The following is a 21,257-nucleotide window of genomic DNA, read 5'->3' on the forward strand; positions in this document are numbered from 1 at the left end:
CAAATTGACTCCAGGGTCAAGCAACAGGAAGTTACGCACGGTGTCACAGGAAAGTTCGACAAGGAAGAAGGCCACATGGCTCTCGCGAGATGTCATGAAATATGTTTTTATTTGCAAGTAAAGATGGATTTTAAATGTCATACCAACCTCCACTTGGTCCTGCGGTTCTGGAACCAGGTTTTCACCTGCGCATCTGTCATTTTCAGACTCTTGGCCAGAGCTGCGCGTTCGGCGCTGGCCAGATACTTCTGCCGGTGGAAACGCTTCTCCAGCTCACAAATTTGGACCCTGGAGAAGGAGGTGCGAGGCTTTTTCCTTTTGGGAGGCGTACGGTTCTGGTACGGGTGTCCTATCCGCCGCGTTACGGCGAACGGTACCAGGGCGGCTGCGGGGAAGAGAGCACAGAAACACCGGTGAGTGGGAGAAGATATTATTTCACTTTCTGGGGAAATAAGGCACCATATATCGAACCCATGGTTCCAGTATAATTATCTCGGTCAATTGAGAGTATTCCGTGTGTGCTAATTGCAACAGTCACAATGTCTGCCCAAGAAAGTTTTTTTTGTGTGTGTGTGTAAATTTCGTGTAAAATCCTTACCCTGGAAAAACCTAGTCCGTCAGGCCTACGTACTGGTCTGTTCTTCTGGGTTTTTTTTGTGTTTTTTTTTTTTACCAAGTAACTACTGTCAGGTTAACACCCAGTTCTTCTAATTTATCCTGATTTAATCTTGAATTCTAAAAACTTGTTAAAATGTTTTGAATCATCTTTAATCCGTTTATAGCCACAATTATTATTTCTCCTGATGAAGACGAAGCCCGTTTATTATGTTTGCGTAGTTTAATTTTGTCATAATTGATGTCGGTATTGAGATAAAGCTAACAATATCATAGCGTTTAAATTAGGAAATATAAAACAATAATTCTAGCTACATCTTCATAATATTATTTCAGTCCATTTTAATATACAGTGTTCATTTTGTACTACAATTAAATGACAAACCCATGTTGTTGATTTAAAAAAAACAAACACAATTATTCATATTTGTTAATGTAGACCATTAAGACATGAGTGAAGACACTGTTAACACACAGTGTAAAATATTAATGCCTTGTAAATGCAGTGGGCTTGAAATTAAAAAAAAAACAGCGCTAATGAATGAAGCTATTTTCAACTTGAATTATGTTGGCTGTATTCCTTTGCTTTGGCCAGTTTAATAATTTAAACGGGAGACCTTTTATTTGGCTGAAAATAGCTTTTACACGTGCTTGGCACAGGTGTGACGGTTGTTTTTAAATGCTCCATCAGCAGCTCTGGACGTTTTAAACCCAATACAATATTAATGAAGGGGAATCCATTAGGACTCACAGCTGTCCTACCTGATATTCTGTCCTTGGCGAATCTGTTCCCTATCCACGGGAAGCACAGACCTCCAAAGCCAGGCACTGCGCCCTGGACAGGGGCCGGGGGTCCCGTGGCTGTTACGGGTCTGTGGGCCGGCACTCGGATCACTCCCCGGCTGCCCAGACCCCTGTTTTCACCGTATGAACCCGAAGCTTCCACCGGAGGCATGATACCGGAGAGGGAGATTGACAGCGCGGTGTACGAGGGCGCACTAGCCGAGGTCGGGCTTCCCAAACTGTAGTAACCGTCTCCGCTGCTTAAATCCGAGCCACTCTGTCTTCCAGCCGTGCGCCCGTTTTCTGGTTCTGCTCCAGATCCTAAAATCTGGTCGATGCCGAAGCTGATGGGCTCGTGATGTGCTGGTTTAGGAGGAGGACTCGTCGCGCTCGGTGCTTGCTCCATCTCCGGTCTCCGTACCTCAGAAAACAATTTAGAAAATGTGCACAGGATGCTTGAGTCCGATTCACAGCAGGGTCAAATTGTAGCAAAAACAATCGGCTCCAGTGTCTCCATCGCTGTTCAGACGAGATCCCAGCGTCCACCGTGTGTTTCTAGTCTCTGACCGGCCTCATCGAGAGGACAGTGTCTTCTCCACTGGCTGTGGTAAAAAGTTTGACGGGCGTTTGGAGAGATGTGACGCTCCGTCCTCCTCTCAGCGCGTCAAAACGCTCCGTCTAGCAGCTCCTTCCTCCTCCACCCATCTCCACCTTTCATTGGCTGCTGGCACCAGAGTGACTGATTGAATGTCAACGGGGGAAGGCCCAGGATTTGGCATCATTACTGTGACGTCCCACAACTACTGGTTCATATATATATATATATATATATTTACTATCGATAATAAAACTTAATATATACTTTAATACCAAAGGAGAAACTGCAGTTTAATGACTTCCGAACCAGTCAATATTTGATGTTGCTTTAGAAATACTAAGAAAGAGGGGGAAACAGCAGAGTTTAACGGGAGGGTCACTGTTCATAGGTTTTTATCAGTCATTTCCTTCAGTCTTCTGACCTTTTGTACTAAGATTTAAAAAATCACAGATATGAAATTCAAACCTTTTTCTTGAAACCAAACTCTAATGAATTGACACATGTTGACGTTTCAGACTTCACTACTCTCTGTGCACATCGTCAGCCCTGCGTCACTACTTCATCTGACGCATAAGAAACACGTGGCGTGAATAAGTTCACTCAATTTAAAAACAATTTAAAGGCATGTCAGTAAACTAAACCATGTGTCATTTAATATTAAATAGAGAAACGATGAATTGAAATGAATAAAGAAATATGAATTTATGATTTAAAAAATAAAATAAATCAGTCAAATCAAACACAAAAGAAATAAAACAAATGTGCAGCTTGTGTGGTACTTTTCCTTCCTTAACAAAATACAGTTTTCTATATGCCAAAATACAACTATATCTCATAAACATATATAAGTTTTTAACACATTAAGTGTAAAATCTAAAATTACATATAAATACTTTAAGTGAAGTTAGTAACCTGAAATTTATACGAACATTAAAACCGCATGAATTACTTACGACGCGTGCGTAATTACGCACATCCAATCCATGATCCAAGGCTCCTCTAATATATAGACTATAAGGACTGCGGCCTTATTGGAGTGCGGCAGTGAATCATCGGCGGCCATTGAGCTTGTCAACGTACGTTACGTGGCCCTTATTTGTTCCTGGGAGCCGGCAGCACATTAAATGACCTGACAAGGAAGGGCCACGGGCTACTCCAGATAAAGTGACCGGACTGTGGAAGCTGCTACAGCCGCTCAGATTCAATGTAACATGTGCCCAAAGTGACCAGATAATCTCATTTTCACCCAGCAACTTGTCTGGGACGCAGACAAATGCGTGTCGGGTTTGGATGCGGCAGGTGGCTTTTTAAACTATCACATTACAGCGGACGTTAACAAAGTAATAGGAAACATATTCATTTTACAGAGCGGGGCTTCTGCTTCGTCGCGCACCACTTTAAGGTCTGTATTTATGTATGTAAATAGTTTGGGCTTCTAGTTTATTTAACATTTTTTATTCAATGTCTGCAGTGGGGAGGACTTAGTCCGATGTTGAAAAAAAAAGAAAACTAGATAGAATTGTATTCGTCAATTCCCAAACAAAACTCTGAGGCCACCAATAACTTTGGAATATCAGAATAAACGCTCAAACATGCATGAAACAAACTTAATATATGTACACCTATATATGTATGTGTGTGTGTGTGTCCACATTAAACTGTAGGCTCTGTTTTAAAGGGATAAATATTTATTTTAAACATTTTATTCCCATTATCATTTGTGCGTGTATTCCAAGAAAACATATTATCAAGAAGCGCATTCTGAAAAAAAAAAAAAAAACCTACAAAGTGTAGTTGGTAAATAAATACATATATATGTCCATGTAGTTATGAATACATATATAAATATGCATGTGTGTCTGTATATGTATATACAGTGTCGTGCATATTTGGAGATGCAGACTTTAGTATATGTATATATATAAATATATGTATACGTAAATATATAAACACGGGTATATATGGATATATACGTATACATGTATGTAAAATGTAAAAAAAAGTGGGTGACTATATATACATTTATATATATATATATATAATCTGCATCTCTCCCGCTACAATAAAAAGAAGCAATATGAGCTGGGACAGAGCCCGAGGTGTTTGTTTGGCAATATGGACAGACGGAGTGTTGGCTGCGTCACCCCGCCATATGTGAGCTCACCGGTGGCTTTTGATGGGGGAGAAGTGGTCAGTTATAGCTGTCATCTCTGCGAACATTTTTATGTTTCTCTCAGATAGGCTTGTTTGTAATAATAATAATACAATCAATATTAACAACATCGGTGTTATTATTAATAATAATAATAACTAGTTAACTAGTATAATTGAAGGCCATAGTTTTATACCACATACGTGAATGGACCTCCTATTATTATGAGTGATAATTATTAATTATTCTTCTGACGAGTCTCCGGAGTGCAGCCAGTCCATGTACATCCCTCTGTACTAAGCAGACGGGGTCTCACCGGTCGCAGAAGTTGGCTGTTAGTAATCCGTTGTAATCCAATGATTATGAGAGATTATGACACATTAGCTCTGACCTGGCGGAGCCGCACCGAGACACCGGTTATCCAAAGAGCGCACACCCGGAGAGGCCCCGCGGTGTCTCCTCCTCCTCCTCCTCCTCCTGGGCCTTATGGTTTTTATTTATGATCTGAAAACCAAAGGCAGTGTCGCACCTCTATATTACCTCACAGCAGAAAAAAAAACACCTCCTAACTAACACCTAGAGTGTTCTTAAAACACATAACCGGAACGCCTTGGCCTCGGCCTCCGAGGTTGTCCCCCAACCTGAGCAGGGTATTGGGAAGCAGAAAAAAAAGGCCCACATCAGCCTGCACCGGCAATTAGGTCTGACATCAATCCTCGTTTCCCCCCCTACAGGCAATAAAAAGTGACACCACCATTCCAAAAGTCTAAAAAGAAACGACAACAAAAGAGTGAAAGAGTGCGATTTGTTTGAGAAATTACCCTCTGATCTGCATAATCGGGGGTCTGGGCTGCAGCTCGCTGCCCGCGGGCTGCGTTTTTATTGCGCGTCTCTGCGCCGTTATCAATTTCAGCAGCGCGCCTGACTTTTTAAAAGGGGGACGAGGCCGGCTGCTTCTGAATAATGAATGACACGCTTTTATATTGTCACTAAAGTGCCCGTGATGTTACAATATGAAAAGGCAGCGGTAAGTAATAGTGCATTTAAAGGGGATGTAGTGTATTATTATGATGTAAAAGAGAAGGGGGGAGAGAGAGAGGACGGCGGAGAGAGGAAGATGAGTATAGTGAGACGGGGAGTAAGAGGGAGAGAGAGAGAAACGGAGAGAGAGAGAGAGAGATTGTTTTATTACAATAAGAGGAGATGAGTTTGCCTCGCAGCAAAATGGGGACCAGTTAATGAAACTTTACCGCAGCTAACGATTTCCCCTCCCTCGCCCTTAAAAACCGCCCTTATGAAATATTTAAACTATTTAATATAGGTAGTATTAAGCTGAAAGATACTGGCATGGCCCATCTGACAACATTTACAAGGCTTTGGATTTTTTAAAGTTGGGGGTAAACAAAGCTTTATGGCCCATTTTTCCCCCCTCCTAAACCCACACGGGCTGCAGCAGGAGTCGTGTAAATCACGCTCACATTGAGTGCAATAATGTGAAAATGTGCTTTACTGTTGGCTGACTTGATCTGATCTAATTTACACTTCTCTCCATACCACGCCATGTTTCTTTTCACGCACGGATGCTGTAGTTTACAAGCGCATCCTATCAATATGAGTCAGTCTTGTCTATAATGGGAGGGAGAGCAGCAGCATGGCCCCCGTGTGGGGGGATAGTGTTTCATATTGACATGCTCAGTGGGATTGTTGGATGAGAGGAGAGGAATGGGATCCTCCACCGGGGACCCAGTCCGGCCCATCATCATCTGCGGCCTGTCACTGGACTCTGTGGACAGGCTTTTAACTGCTGGGCGTTTAGAGAAGACATAAACCATGTAAATGCAATGAAAACTACAATGTCAAGTCCAGTAATTCACTCCGAGCCTTATTTAACACGGGCGTTCATTTCTATCTGTTATACACAGACACGCGTAGATATCGATGCTTGGAAAGTCAGACTGGACAGCTGACTGTACAGGGTCAGGGTCAGAAGGCTCAGAATATACGGTGGTATATTCTGTCCTTGTTGAGTTAGTCAACAAGTAGAAGTGTATGTATCTAAGGATAATCTAAACTCTTGGTGTTTTGAAGCAAAAACAATTTGATTTCTTAAGTATTGTCCCAATATGGTTCTGTCAAACCGACCGTTTGTGTATTTGCCGGTACTGTGTACAATCACCGAATACTTCTTTGGGCTGGGTCGCAGTAAACATGCAATCAACTGGAATACAGTGATGTCCCAGCTCTGTAGAAACACGGGGACTTGCAGTGTGTGTTTCAGCTCAACCCAAACAACAGTGAAAACAACAGGACAATGTTCAGTCAGTTTTACTTTCTTCTATTTGACAGGAGGCCACTTAATCCAAACACAAACAATTTTCCGCATTATACAAACAGTCTTCAAACTGACACTGTCAGACATATTGTTAGACAATATGTCAATAAAACTAAGGATAAAATAAATACTATTAATATTACAACAATACTAAAATTAAGCTTTCGGGCCAGAAAGTGAGCAGAGCTTTTTCACCTCAACAACTATATTTAATAAACACTGGCTCCTTCTTCTCAGTAAACTGAAAGTGTAACTACAGGGCCATGACTGGGCTCGCCCTGTTTTGATTGAGTTACTGTTGGATGAGTTTGATATATTTGATCACAGAATGCTACATTCTTGAACTTTAAGTCGGTCCACTGTCACAGGAAGACAGCGTTAAGGTTTACAGTATTGTGATCTCATGTGCAGGGTTTATTTAATTTGTTAATAAATTGTCTAAAACGTCTATGAAAAGAAGAGGAAAGGCGTTGTTGTTCAAATGATAGTTTCAATGAAACTGCAGTCAGAATCCAGTGTGAACGTCTGCTACCTGAATTTTTTTCCCACTAACGACCTGCTTCAACCGTGTCTGCGTGCTTGTTTTGTCCATTATTTACAATAATATTTTTAAAAATATTTTATCTTTTTTTTTTATATTTATATGTATTACAAGCAAAGGAGTCGAGAAATTTTGTTTTTCCTGATGAAAAAAGGTCAGAGTGCCTCCCAAAAAAACTGATTTTAGTTCTTTAAAAAGAATTCACCAGTTGTATGTTGTATGTGTAGTTTGTACGATGTTTTTTTTTATATATATATGTGAACATTTCTAGCGTTGCGTAGGTTCAGTATGTGATGAACGCTGACGTTAAGCTTTTTCAATCTGTGTCCCAGCTCATTTTTCAGTGACAATTTGACTGTCAGACAGAAAAAATGGAAAACTGACAATCTGTGGAAACAAAAGACAGACAGTGAAGTGACTCCCAGTACGATCGGTTGTACAAATCAGCTGTGTAGTATCAGGATGCATATTTAACCACATAAAGACGCTCCAATATGGCAGAGATTAGTTTCAGTGCACATTGCAATCTTGTGACACTTGGGGAACAATATGCTCTGACTCTGTGTGTTCGTGCGTAAGAGAGTGTAGCCATGTTGGGTTGTCTGATGGTTGAATGCATGGCTGCCTCTTCACGCTGGTTAACAGTCGGAGTGGGAGGGAGAGGAGGACGAGGGGATGACGAGGTAGGAAGGGAAGTATCTAACCACACAGACATGAATTATGAGGACGGACATAGAAGCTGAGGGAAGAGACACAGAATGGACGGAGAGTGAAGAAGTTAAAGCATTAATGGGGATCATTTGGGGCTGATGATAATTGAACACATGGATTGAGTTTAAAGGAAGACTTTGGACGAGATAATCCCTCTTTGTCTCGCCCTAATGCACGTGTGTGTGTGTGTGTTGCTGCACAAGTATCTGTCAGCTTTTGTCTTGTACAGTAAAAGTTTCTATCTTTTCTAAATAGATTTTTTATTTTCCAAAGACTTTCAGTGCAATTTGCCATCGTCAAAATGACTGATGTAATTAATAAGCAAGTGTGTTTGCTGCTGCAGTAATGACTAATGACTGATTTATGTGTGTGTGTCGAGGAGTGTGCCAGCGTGGGTTTGTGTTTAAGAGCAGCTGAGTGCTCCTCAATGCCCCTGGTAGTGGCGCTAATGTGTTAATTTATTACTGCTTGTAGTCACTTGCATTGTGTCAGAGCAGTGTCTCCCTCTCCCTCTCTCTCCCTCTCTCTCTCCCTGACTGTGTCCGCTTCATAAAAGTGGATTATCGTCCATGTCGCCGCCGTTCTGCTCATTCTCTCCTGCCTCTTGACCTCCTAACCCCTCCTGTTGCCTGCCTGCAGGGTGCTAATGCAGGAGAGGTGGGGACGGGGGTGGGGGAGCAGGGACCAGCTGCCACCAGCCATAGTCTTCTGCTGCCTGGCAAAAAAGAGGAACTTCAGCCCCCTGCTTCGTGGGGCCTTCTGGCCCCTGAGGGTAGAGGGAGATGGAGAGGGTGGGGTGGGGTGAGGCAGGCAACAGCCTCATGCCACCAGCCCCACCTGTCTTGCCCGAGGCGGAAGAGTGCGACCGATTAGACATGCACACGCTGATGATCGCAGCTACACACACACACACACACACACACACACACACACGAGTGCTGATGACTGGGAAAGCTCTCGACCCTGTGACTCCAACTCTGTGTGGATTCCTTTGGCTGGAAAGTCGGCATTTCAAATTCCAAATAAGAACTTCAGTTCTGCACTCTTTTATACACCCAATAGCTCTTTATCTCCACACACACACACACACACACACACAGCAGTGCACCCCTTCTTGCACTCGGATACACAGAGGCACTTTGCTGTGAGGCGTGAAGGAGCGAGAGCTAAGTGAGGCCACTCCGGAGCGCTATTCTCTATATTGATTTCCCATTATCAGAGCCCAGTCCCTGTGGAGTCATTAGTGCCGGGATCAAACAGACAGACAGAGAAGGAGACTAATACCAGTCACTTACACCAGCAGAGGGAGATCACCTTACTTCCCTCGGGGTAGGAAGGCCAGAGAGGAGCAGGGGAGGAAGGGGGGGGGGGGGGGGGACTGCTACGACCGTCTAACAGATGGAGCAGAGATGTGTACTGTAGAGAGGGAGAGGAAGAGGTGGAGTTTCTCTGTGGAACGTTCATGGGCATATGATAGCCCCCTCTTTGATCACTTTATTTGCCTGATTTGTTTTGTCTGTTGTGGCAGATATGTCTCTGTTTCTTGCCCCGTCGTCCGTGTCCTCTACTGTCAAGCCTCCTCTGTCTCAAAAAACCAGGTCTGCATCTTTTCTCCCAATAACTAGATTTAAGTTCTGGTGTTTTGTGAAAGGAGAAGGACTTTGTCTTTGTCTTCAACCTTGTAGCTCGTGGCCAATATAGCTCCGCGTCCTCCTGTCTGTCAATAATTCTCTGATAAAGATGCAATGATGAATGGTTTTCATGTAGCCGGCAGCTGTCCCCTCACCACAGAGAGACAAAAGGGAGAGAGAAACCGAGAGTGAGAGACCCTGGGAGAAAGAGGGGGACGAGGAATATGAAATGTGAGATACTCATTTTGGTCCCTTGCTTCATAATTTTTGTGGATTTATTTATTCTCCATGGATTCAGGAGAAACAATGAATTTGTAGTTGGAATCAACACCATCCATCTTATTCACGTCCGCCTGCCACCGAGCCCTGGTGCTGGAGTTTAGGCCTGTACACACACACACATACAAACACACACACCCATATATGCATGCATGGATTGACACACGCAGCTCAGATGGGGGTGACCCTGCCCTGACCCCCCTGCTGACCCCCAATCTGTTCCCCAACCTCACACCATGAGAGACCGGGGCACACCAGGACATGGACACACACTCGGAGACACACACACTTTGGCATATCGCGCTATGTGTGAGGTGATGGATATCTCCTCGGACAGTACCATGTGTGTGTGTGGGCAGTGTGCGTGTGCACGGTGCATGTGTGTGTGTGTACTTGTGTAGTGTGAGTGTAGCCTCGTACCCTCTGCCCCCTCCCACTGGTGTTAATTGATTCTTGGTGTGCTTTGCTGATTGGTGTGAGGACCCCATGAGGAGGACCCAGTAAACACTCATGCCCCCCTCCCCATACACTAGCACCTTTCTCTTACACACACACACACACATGGTTTTACAGCACACACTACAAAGATAAACAGTCAGTGACATCTCTCTAAACACACATAAATCAACACAAACTGTTTGCTGCAGCAGCGTGGATGAACCGTGTTCATGTGAGGAGGAAAAGCACTCACACACACACACACACACGCCCGACCGTCCACACACTCGTGTCCTTCAGAGGCCTTAAAGAGGAAGCTGGCCGGCTGACACGAGCAGATTGCAGCTCATATGAGATGATCCACAAAAAATCGGTGTCTTAGAGGTGATTCATGAACAATATAGGTGGGCGTAGTGTGTGTGTGTGTGTGTGTGAGTGTGTGTGTGTGTGTGTCAGGGAGAGAGCCAGACAGACAGTAAGAGAGATGAATCTGTGGTTATTAATTTCCAACCGCGGCCCCTGGGTGAGATGTTAATATAGGGCTGATTGTGACTAATTTCTTATTAATTGCCATCAGCGATTACACTGTAGCCACTAATGTGGCTAATTTGTTGAAATGAATTTGGTTTTTGGAGGGATTTTAATTGTTGCAGGTGGGCAGAAACCGCCGCACGGGAACACGCAGCGTTTATGTTTTGGCCTGCAAACTTTTAAAGTTGTACGGAAAATGAAGTGCATTTGTGTTTCTGCCGTAGACCGTTGTCACGATGGCGAAGGTGCAGCGGCTGTCAGTGCAGGTCTGTCGATCCGCTCATATACTGTATATCCTATTCATCAGGTTTATGCCTACTCTTAAATTTTTATATATCTCAATGCGTTCAAGTTCATTGCAGCGGGGACGCGGGGACATTTAAGTTGTTGCCTTTGTTTGTTGAATGTTTATAGCTTCCGTTAGCTCAGACTCAACGACCACTGAGGAACCAGTAGATACAAAATCAGAATCCCTCTATAAAAGAGGAGATGCCCTCTGGGCAGCCATAGCTCATAGTTGGCCTGATTTAGTGGCAGCCAGGAATCCGGGCTTGAATAAAGACAGAGAGAGCGAGGGCAGAGTGGGAGAGAGAGGGAGAAAGGGAGAGATAGCTCTCCGTGTGATAAATAGCCCCAGCTCCCTCTATTGCATTAGCCGTCCGGGCCGATAGATTGCGAGCCCAATAGACCCAGACGTATGCGATTGGTTTCTCATATAAAAGTTGCATATTAAATTCCTTCACAGGACTGTGCCCCTCTAGCGTGAAGGAGGGAAGGAAGAGAGCGGGGAGTTACAAAAAAAAAAGAGCAGAAAGTGGAGAAAGGAATGGAAGAGAAAGAAAAAGGCTTTTTATGAGAGGCGAAAACACAAAGGCAGAGAGTTGGGGATGCTGGAGAAGAGGGGAGATAATGGCAGGAAAAAAGTAGCTTGATGGTGGGAAAGACAAATGGTGATGTCATGTATTTAATAAGTCAGTGGATATTGGGCGATGAGTGCGACCGTACATCCATTTAATCAGTATTGCTTTCCAATGAAGATTTCTCTCTTGTTTTCCCCGACTCCCACCTTCCCCTGTTCTCAGCCGTTCTCCAAACACTAACGACCTCTCTAATTGTTTCTGGGCTCATTAAGATGCTGATGTTTTAATAGTAATTAATCCGTCATTTGCCAACATGCAAACGCAGGCCACTGAGGTTTGTTTTACACTGTTTCAATACACTGATAATGCAGTAGTCTAGTCAAAGGAGACAGCATCCTGCTAATTTAGCTCATCACTGTTAATTGGTTGTTAAGTGCCTTTAATTACCAGGCAGGCTCTGGGACCTGGGTCGGCAAAAAAAGCGGGGGGTTGGGGGGGGGTTGCTTTGATTGTCCCTGTCTGTCTAATGGATTTCGGGTGAACTTTGGAAGATGAAGTAAATGACCATGGGGTAGAAAGAAAAAGCACGTTGACCCTGTTCCTTTTTCATTTTGTGCTGTTCCTCTCCCTCCTCGTTTCCTTCCTTCCCTCCTCTCCTCCGTCCTCCTGTCCCTTCCTCCATCTCTGTCTCTCTCCCCATCTCTTTCTCCAGATATTATTAACTCATTAAGTTTTTTTCATTATTTTTAATAAAAGATGAGTTATGGCTTTAGCCTCAGTGTGGCAGCACCTCCTCCTCCTCCACCTCCTCCTCCTCTCTCCCTTCCCCTTCAACCATTTACACCTTCTCTCTCTTTCCTCCTTCCACCCCTCTATCCCCTCTCCTCCCCCACTTCTCCATTTTCTCGTTCCTTCCTTGGCCATATTGTGCCTCCTCCGATGCGTTTGACCCCTGCACTGCAGTTTTTGACCTCAGTGTTGTTGGTTCCAACCTTCTGTCCATCTTCTTAGCTTTCGCCACAATCATCCACGTCTATCAATCATCTCCGTTTCTCATAGCACTGAGCAGTTTTAGATGGCATTCATATGATTTATGATTCATGATTCTGCCTTTCTGTGTGTGTGTGTGTGTGTGCGTTTAAGGGAGATAGACAGAAAGAAGCAGAGGGAGAGGGAGAAAAGTAAAAAGAAAGGCAAAGCCTGCAGAGAGAGGGAGGGCAAGAGGCTTGTCGATGACACAGTTGAATAATGACAATATATATGATTGATAGCTTATACAGAGCCAGACGAGTGTGCACACTGGATTGGTGTGTGTGTGTGTGTTTAGGAGTAACAATGAGAGAGGCGGAGAGTTTATATGTTGCGTTTTCCGCCACATAAATCTGATGGTAAAGAAGCAATGATTAATGGTTTTCATGTAGTTTGAACTGGAAGTGGTCACTCCGGGAAAACGGACGGGGACAGAAATGTGGCGGCCGGAATCACCAAGGGACGCATGATGTTTATGAAGGAATAGAGAGACAATCAGACGGAAGAAAAATACATGTCTTTTTGTTAGAGAGGGCAGTTAACGGCAATGATGTTTTAGAGCCGTGAAAAGCCTAAATGAAATATCTCCACCGTTCTTACACAGACAAACGGAAATTTAAAAGCCTCCCACAGGTCCCTAATTGACACATCAATCACTTTTGGTTAAATGTTCACAAAATACTCGCATCACACCGGAGAATCTGGAATATTCAAGCATTCTTTCAATGCATTCTTCTCCGACTACTTATTTTCACCTAGGAAATATGGACTAGTGTTTGCAAAAAAAAAAAAAAATGTTTTCCCCCTGAAGATCCAACAAGGAACGTGCCAGACCAACGATGGTATAATGGCGAAGTCACAGTACATCATAGTTAAAGGAAACAAGAGCATCGAAAGACGTCTTTATACTCGCTCGGAGCAGTCGCAGACTGTTAACAGTGTTGGTGGAGAATTGCACTATAATATTTTTGCTTCAGTTTAATTTGCAAAACATGTTGGAAGAACATAATGAAATAAAAAGAAAATTATTCTGTTTGCAGAACCGAATAGAAAGTATTGGCTGTTAGCTACAAAACTGACTCTTAAAACCTCTGCCTATGTTTTTGTGAATATACGTCACTAGAACAAAACAGAAGAAAATGTCTGATGACGAATGATTTAGACGGTAACACATTTTTAGCTATTGTTTCAAACCTGACTAAACTTTACTACAAAACTATTCTCACAAATCAGTCAAATCAGATTTTTTTTTCCACACTGTGGCGCAATTAAACAAAATATTTACATTGGAATAGAATTTGCCTGGCCAGGGCCCCACCTCGCAATACATTCATCCCCCGCCCCCCACTTTGGAAAACACTTCCGGAAATAATAGTCATTAATTTTTAAAATCGACCTAAACGAATGGTTGTTTTCAAAACATTAAAAAAGATTATTGTGCCTCTTCCATCAGTGTTGTTGAAGTTCTTTTGTGAATGGTCCTCTGATCAAACCTTTAATAGAACATTCTTTGAGCAGAATCCTTCCCCACTGGTCAAACTCTGCGGACCTCAGTTATGAATGGTGCCGTACTTAAAGTATCTATGACTCAACACATACTGCACTAATTATACCACGTTTCATACACGGAGATACTGCAGTTAGGTATTACTCGTCTACTGTGACAGAGCTGAACCCTGATGATTAATTAGAGTAGATATTATATTGCCTTTTTCTCTTTCAGCCTGTAAGTGCTCCCACGGAGCTGCTCACCAGGTCCAAACCTTCATGACCTCAATAACTGCAGGTCTGAATGAGAGCAGCCTGGCTATGGACCATAAAGCTCACACTGGTGTAATCATACAGGTATTAGTATATTGCATACCATATACTGCCTATGCAAAGGTTCCGTAGCATCCATATTGTATAGTCCATAATGCATACAGTAAGTGTGTTGACAGCTGTGATGGAGTGTTCCCAATATACTGGGAGTCTTTACCTTTCACACAGCGTCGGCTTCTTCATCAAACATTATAATTTTATTTCATAACTCAACACATAATCTTTGCTACGTTCAAAAATAGTGGCAAGAGAGCAAATGCTACATTCACCATTTAATCTGATCTTTATTGGTACAACATACTTGCTGTAGTTTTATATAGCGGTACAGCACAGTTCTAGTTATCAAGTCTTTTATAGAAGTAGTAGCAATGCAATACCTCTGCTAGCTCTATGCCACTGAACAAACTGTCAAGACAGCGGAAATGTTAGCAACTTTACACTCTTCAATTTGATTTATGAATTTTTCATGATTTAAAAAAAAATCACTTTTAGGTTAATTTGCTTCACAATCATCAAATATAATATTGTAGGGCACCAATGCAAAGAGCCCAAAATAGCTGTACAACGTCACATGTTGCCGAACCCCGATCTTGGGTGTACCTCACCCTCACCCAATGACTGCCCTCACCCCAACCCAGCAAAAACGGTAGTTGGCCACCCTGATGGTCTGAAGGTCAACAGGCAACAAGTCAGTGACTTTGTCTTTACCGCTGGTCCACAGTGACAGGACTGGTTTGGTCCAAGATCTTCACCTTCTTCTTGGTGATGTATGGAACTGCAGAGCCCATGAATGTCTCACATTTGTCCTTCTGCAGATGTGGACAGCTTAGGACAACTAGAAGAAAAACATATTTATGTCCTCATACCTCACTCCTGCATCAATTCTGTCCACGTTAACTTCTACACATAGGCAGGTGGTCAATCAGTCGTGTCAGTATTTTATAACATTTATAGGTGAAGTACAGGCACTTTGTATAAGTACCTTTGGACACAGAACATGGTATATTAGCTGGTACTGCAATACTACCATCAGGTCAATTTCACTTGGATAGGTAGCAGCTTGTGTGGCCACATCAAAAATGCACCTCGAGTCTGTATGATTCTTTGGTTTATTTTTCAGAAAATTCCTGTTACTCTACTTTTAAAGTATTTTGTGTATATTTTACACACTACTACTGCAATAACACAAATGTGCCCCCCTCCAAAACCCCCCACATCATTTAATCTTTTTGGTAATTTAGTAAAAAGACTAGCGTTTTCAAGACAGAAACAAACATTTCTGTAGGCATTACACTGTAAGATATATCACCACTGACTCCAGTATTAGCTGCACAGAAATCTCCTCCTAATTCTGGCTAATATTGTTATGTTCAATGTTGTGTTTGTTTTCTCTCACAGGGTTTAGGATTTGTCTTCTTTCTCTAAAATATGACAAATATCCTGTTGATTGTTTTTTTGGGGCAGAGTTTGTTTAAGACGAAAACAAAAAGTTAATTTTGTTCACATGATGAAAATGTAACGGTGTGCCGTCTCCTCTCTGCCTGATCCACATTTCTTGGCTGGAGTGTGCGTGGCCATATGGCCTGAAACACTGTGGATGACACTGTTAGGATGTGTGTGTCACAGTTCATTTGCTGTGGGGCCGACATGGAAGGTCACAGTGATATACAGTATATTTACTTACATGGAGTATTGTGTGACTTCTGCTGCGCCAGTGAAGACGTCCACACGGAGGGGCTGTAAATCTTGGTCGGTCCGTTTCATCTCCCTGGTGTGCTTTCTCCTCAGGATTGATTCTGGTCCTGTGTTTTATTCCCACTGCAGGCAACTCAGCACGACTTGGGTTCACAGGCTACAATAAGAAATGAGAGATGACTCTTTTGGGATTGTGTGACTCTGTGGGTTTGTTTGGTGTTTTATAGTGGAACTCTGTTTGGTGTCATTAACCAGTACATGCATTTACTGCAAAAATATGCTATGTCTTATGCTAGCTAAATCTATACATTTTAAGTTTTAAAATGTTGTAGTATCTTAATCCTAATTTCTGGAACTGGTTCTCAAACTTTGGTAGGTTTGCCACTGGGGGTACTTAGGCTCCCTCTAGTGGTGTTCATTAGTCAGATCAGGAATGATCATGTGGTGTTGGCACTCACTTCTCCTCTGGCTGGTTGTTTTACCTTTCTTTGCCACTGACATCTGTGGCTGCAGTGCCCTTTTCAAACTGGGTATCTCCCGCAGCTGTGGTTGTTCTACTGTCTGTCTCTTGAAGCAAAAAGTTTTGACCTCTCAGGTCGACCTTGCATATGGACGCGGTGTGACCACACAGCAGTGTGACCTCTGTGACCTGCACTTTAGCTAAAAAAGAAAGGAAGGAAAACATCAAAATTACCTGAACCATAAAATTCACTATCAGTAAAATTCTAAAGCAGAGGTCTCTCTGCAGATGCTGTGACCCCTAGAGGCTCCATACTGATACTGCAGGTGGATCATTGGTTTATTTTTTTTTATGTATCTATTGTTTTTGCCATTTATTCAGACATTTGCACATCTTGAAATACAAATTATTATAATTTGTATTTGTATTATAAATATATATTGTGAGGAATGGATAAATTGAGGCAGAACATTATATTTTTTTGTCAGGAATACACACATATTGACATATATTGTAGAGTAGGGGCCTCTGCTCTATCGCTCACACTTTTTACCTCTCACTATTAACTTTTCAGAAATTGTGTGATTTACTCTGTGCACAGCTTTACCTGCTGTTACACAGTCAGATGGCTGCCTGCTCCTCCGTCCACTGTAAATAGGGCATTTACATCTCAGTAGGTGGGCGTAGGCTGACCTGAAGTCCCTGTTGAGGACTCCGTAGAGGATAGGGTTGAGGGCTGAGTTGGCATAACCCAGCCATAACACAAAGGGATATGCTGATACTGTGCTGGGGTCCGGATGCTCCTTTAGGCCCAAAACTGTAAACAGGATGAAATAAGGCAGCCAACACACAACGAAGGCCCCGATCACTGCTGCCAGTGTCAGTGTGGCTTTATGTTCCCGCAGAGCCACCGCGGTGACACTGGAGACCAAGGTGGTGCACGTGGAGTTGGTCCTGCAGTTGTAGTGGGTGATGCAACTGGGTCGGGCGCTGATGATGCGTTTGGCCTGTGCCCGTGCAATACGCAGTATTTGTAGGTAGGTCCAGCACATGGCCACTAGAGGCAGGTAAAACGTTAGAAGAGAGTCGGTCAAAACAAAAGGTCGGTTCAGCTCAAAGCGACATTTCCCTTCAGACGCCCAGGGCCCGTAGTTCTGCACTGTTCGGTTCACAGTGTTCCATCCCATCTGAATCGGCAGGAAGGACACAGCCACAGACACGGTCCAGACACTGACCAAGGCCACCGCAACTCTCCAGGGCAACACCAGCGCTGCATGTCTCAGAGGCAGGGTCACTGCCAGGTAGCGGTCCACACTGATGGCCAGGAGCGTTAGGATGGAAGCCGTGCACAGCATGACATCCATAGAGATGTAGAAGTTGCAGAAGGCTGGGCCGAGCAGCCACACATCACTGAGCTGGAGGAGGGCGGAGAAAGGGAGGACCAAGAGGCCGAGCAGCAGGTCAGTCACCGCCAGGGACACGATGAAGCAGTTGGTGAGGCAGCGGAGACGTCGCGAGGCACAGACAGCCAGACACACAAGGACGTTTCCACTGACTGTCAGGAGGATGAGGAGGGACAGGACGATACCCAGCAGCACCTTCGATGACATTGTCACTGAACCTTCAGTGGAAGTGATGAGATGAAGTCATGACTGCAGCTTAGGCTGAATCATGGTGTTTTGTCCCAGTGGCCTTTTAGAAAAAATCTGTCAAATTATTCATCGAAAGAAAGTTTTTCATCTAAAAAAAATACATACAAACATAAAGGTCTGATGGGTTGAGCACTTTGTGTTGCGTTAAGTCCTGATTTCCCCACTTCCCCACAAAAGTGTTTAAAGAGTCGGTGCAAGAACTGGATCATACGTCATGGGTTTCCTGTAGAATCCTTAAACCCAGCCGTCCACTCTGTATTTTACCGTCAATAACGGCTGTTAGATGTCTTTCTGTCGACATGCCTGAATCACAGCAGTCACACAGGCGTCCAGTCGGTCGATCTTCTATGGCTGTAGTGACATCTAGTGGAAACAAAGCAGAACTGCACGTAGACTTTTTTTAATAGAAAACATGGACCAGCCAACACAGTCACATGACACTGAGTCAAGTTCAGTCAACACGTGGCTTTTGTCATCCACATTTGTCTTTGATATAGTTGATTTCTCCAGTCTGCATTTTATCAGTTGTTCCGTTTTTAACTTCATGTCTGGGTTAACATTTAATAAGTATAACCTGCAATAAAGATAGAACAGTGCAGGTTTTTACATCAGATGTCTTCCTCTTTGTGAGACCCATGCATCTCCCCGTGGCTAGATGGAAACATTTAAATTTGCCCTGGAGGTAATTAAAAAACAATCAAACAACATTTGCAGTTTTCAAGAACAAAACATTGATTTTCAGAGGCTTGTTGTCGGCCTCGGCCGAAGGCGTTTGTTTAATTGCATTCAAAAGAAAGCTCAGAGCCATTTGTTTCTGTTGTTTTACATAAACACGTCTCATAATGTGGATAAATCCATATTAATGTACAATCCTGTCCACTCACTTACCAGGAAGCAGCAGAATTTGTATTCATTTATTACATGTCACTCTCTGTTTGTGGGAGAGTCGGTAAATAAATCACCGCTCATTCACGAGTCTCTGCCGGGATTCCTGATCATCTGGTTTTCTTCACACTTTCTCATTTGTCGTTTCTAATGAAAAAAGAGAGAGAGAAAAGTGAACGGCGTTGAGTGCTAGTGCATCGGTAATAGCAACAAATAGACCAGAGGTCTTCCATTGGGAATGCGCGACCTCATTGGGACAGCGGCGGTACTGCAAGAGGGTTGTTACATTTTGAAAAAACAATTAAATTTTTTTTTCAGTATAATATTGACTTAATTTTTTTTCGAGATACACATTTATATGGATCAAAAATCTACAACATTTAGCATTGGCCCTAGACTCCTGTTTCCTGCTCTTTTCATCAGTTAAGGGAACACTGACCTAAAAACAAAACAAAAAAAGTACTTGTGAAATAGACCTGCGTGCAAATACCTACATGTATAGACATTTACTTTTATAGTAGTAGATGTTTTATCTTTCCCTTCCAAGAAAACCACTTAATGTCACTTAATGACTAATAGTCCCATGTCACATGTTGACTAAGTTATAATTGACAATGGGTTAAAAAAATCCCACCTGCATTGCAGAAAGTTCTAGATTCAGTTCCACCAAGTCCTGAATCCTCAGATCCCAGTGGAGGTGGTGACAGAAGTCCTTTTGACGTAATAACTTTGCAAAGCCACAATACATACTACTGCTGTGATTTTTTATTTATTTTTTTGTAACTAGTTGAATAACCTGTTGCACTCTGTGACCCACCGAAGGTTTTCATCTTTGTGAATTTGTTTGCGGGAAAGTATTTTTTTTCTGTGCTTTTAAAGGACAGGAAATACACCCCCTGTGGGTTTATGGATATTAAGGACAGTGCCTGAATGACGAATGGATGTTTTTCAGCAGAACTGTGCATCTTGCTGTGTTTGACTGAGGTGACCTTCAGCCACCGGTGAACACGTCATGAATAAAATATTCAGTGATTATCATCAAGGACCTCATTTTGCCTTCCAGAAATACAGACGTAAATGAGCTTAATTCAAACCGTGTACTGTCGATCTCCCATTACTCAGTGATGGGGTTCGTGCTAAGAGGCCAATTTGGCGGGTTTCAGATGAAAGGCGTGCAGAAAAGATCCCGTGATTGTGGTCTGGTCTCAGGGATGAGTGATGAGGTTATTTACCAATCTGATGGGATTCACCACCTGAACTGTGAGACTAAATACTACAAATTTGCTTCTTGGTTTCCCCCTTCTCAAAAGCCAGATGTCTTGTTTGTGTGTCTGCATCCCAGTTGCTAATTAAAGGAATCACGCCAATTTATGTTTTTCATAAATTGTAACAGCAATGTATTTGTATATGTTTACGCACAGTTGGAAAATTGATTCGTTCCACTCCCTGATGTGACAGAAATGTCTGGATAAACCCTTGATTGCACGCAGGTGTGAAATCAATCTAGTGATTTAATTTGGTTTCTGCAGAGACACGCAAAGCCAGTCGATTAATTCACTAATATATTCATTCATTCATTGAGACACACTTTTAATGGCTGGCTGAGACTGAAGAAGACCACAGCCCAACACAAGCTAGCACAGACGTAGCATTAACAGTTGTTCCATAGTGTAGCAGTTAGCATGCCTGCCTCAGAAGCAGAGAGCAGAGAGTCCTGGGTTTGATTCTCAGAGGAACCACATGCTTCATTGTTACTCCTCCTCTTGTAAGTCGAACTTGTAACTTGTATGAACAAGTTATGACTCCCGAGCAGTTGTGAGAGCTTTGGATGAAAGCATCTGCATAAATGTAAATGTGAACGAGTTATGACTCCCGAGCAGTTGTGAGAGTAAAACTTTACTCTCTTTGGACATGTTCAAAGAAAAATAGAAAATAGTGTTTCTCATCAAATTGAAAATATAAATATTTATTGGCTACTTTAACAGTGAAAGGCCCTCAGGTGTTAAGATTTTTTATTCTTGCACTTTTTATCTGTCAGAGCCAAACAATCAGACTTTTCCCTGCTTCATTTTTCCAATATAATTGAATTGACCGCCAGATAATTGGCCCTTCTCACTGCCACGGCTTTTGCAAAAATGACCAATAGCGGTCTGCAGTCTTCATAGAGCTGCTGATGTTTGGATTGCACAGTGCACCCGGGCTCCGTCCTGTTTGTATTTGTCCCTTTTTAAGGAAACTTAAATT

General features: G+C 42.9%; 2 protein-coding genes across 4 annotated transcripts in view; both read right to left on the reverse strand.

The window, feature by feature from the left end:
• The window catches only part of tlx3a (T cell leukemia homeobox 3a), a 5,105-nt gene extending 2,851 nt beyond the window's left edge, over window positions 1–2,254 (reverse strand). Inside the window, exons 1-2 of the mRNA XM_008327012.3 lie at window positions 1,378–2,254; window positions 148–385 (exon numbers count right to left, since the gene is read on the reverse strand). Coding sequence (XP_008325234.1) covers window positions 148–385; window positions 1,378–1,804 — 665 coding nt within the window. The 5' untranslated portion in view covers window positions 1,805–2,254. The remainder of the gene's footprint in view (window positions 1–147; window positions 386–1,377) is intronic.
• A 12,326-nt stretch (window positions 2,255–14,580) lies between these two features.
• hrh2a (histamine receptor H2a) overlaps window positions 14,581–21,257 on the reverse strand; it is a 10,472-nt gene continuing 3,795 nt past the window's right edge. The window contains exons 2-6 of one of the 3 annotated variants that reach the window (XM_025062931.1): window positions 19,017–19,160; window positions 17,084–18,491; window positions 16,499–16,676; window positions 16,006–16,173; window positions 14,581–15,156 (exon numbers count right to left, since the gene is read on the reverse strand). In XM_025062931.1, coding sequence (XP_024918699.1) covers window positions 16,167–16,173; window positions 16,499–16,676; window positions 17,084–18,086 — 1,188 coding nt within the window. In that variant the 5' untranslated portion in view covers window positions 18,087–18,491; window positions 19,017–19,160 and the 3' untranslated portion in view covers window positions 14,581–15,156; window positions 16,006–16,166. Of the gene's footprint in view, window positions 15,157–16,005; window positions 16,174–16,498; window positions 16,677–17,083; window positions 20,766–21,257 lie in introns of those variants that run through there. The other 2 variants (XM_025062930.1, XM_008327013.3) reach the window with 2 other exon arrangements.

The sequence above is a fragment of the Cynoglossus semilaevis genome, chromosome 15, assembly GCF_000523025.1.
Source record: "Cynoglossus semilaevis isolate Cse_v1.0 chromosome 15, Cse_v1.0, whole genome shotgun sequence".
NCBI lineage: Eukaryota > Metazoa > Chordata > Actinopteri > Pleuronectiformes > Cynoglossidae > Cynoglossus > Cynoglossus semilaevis.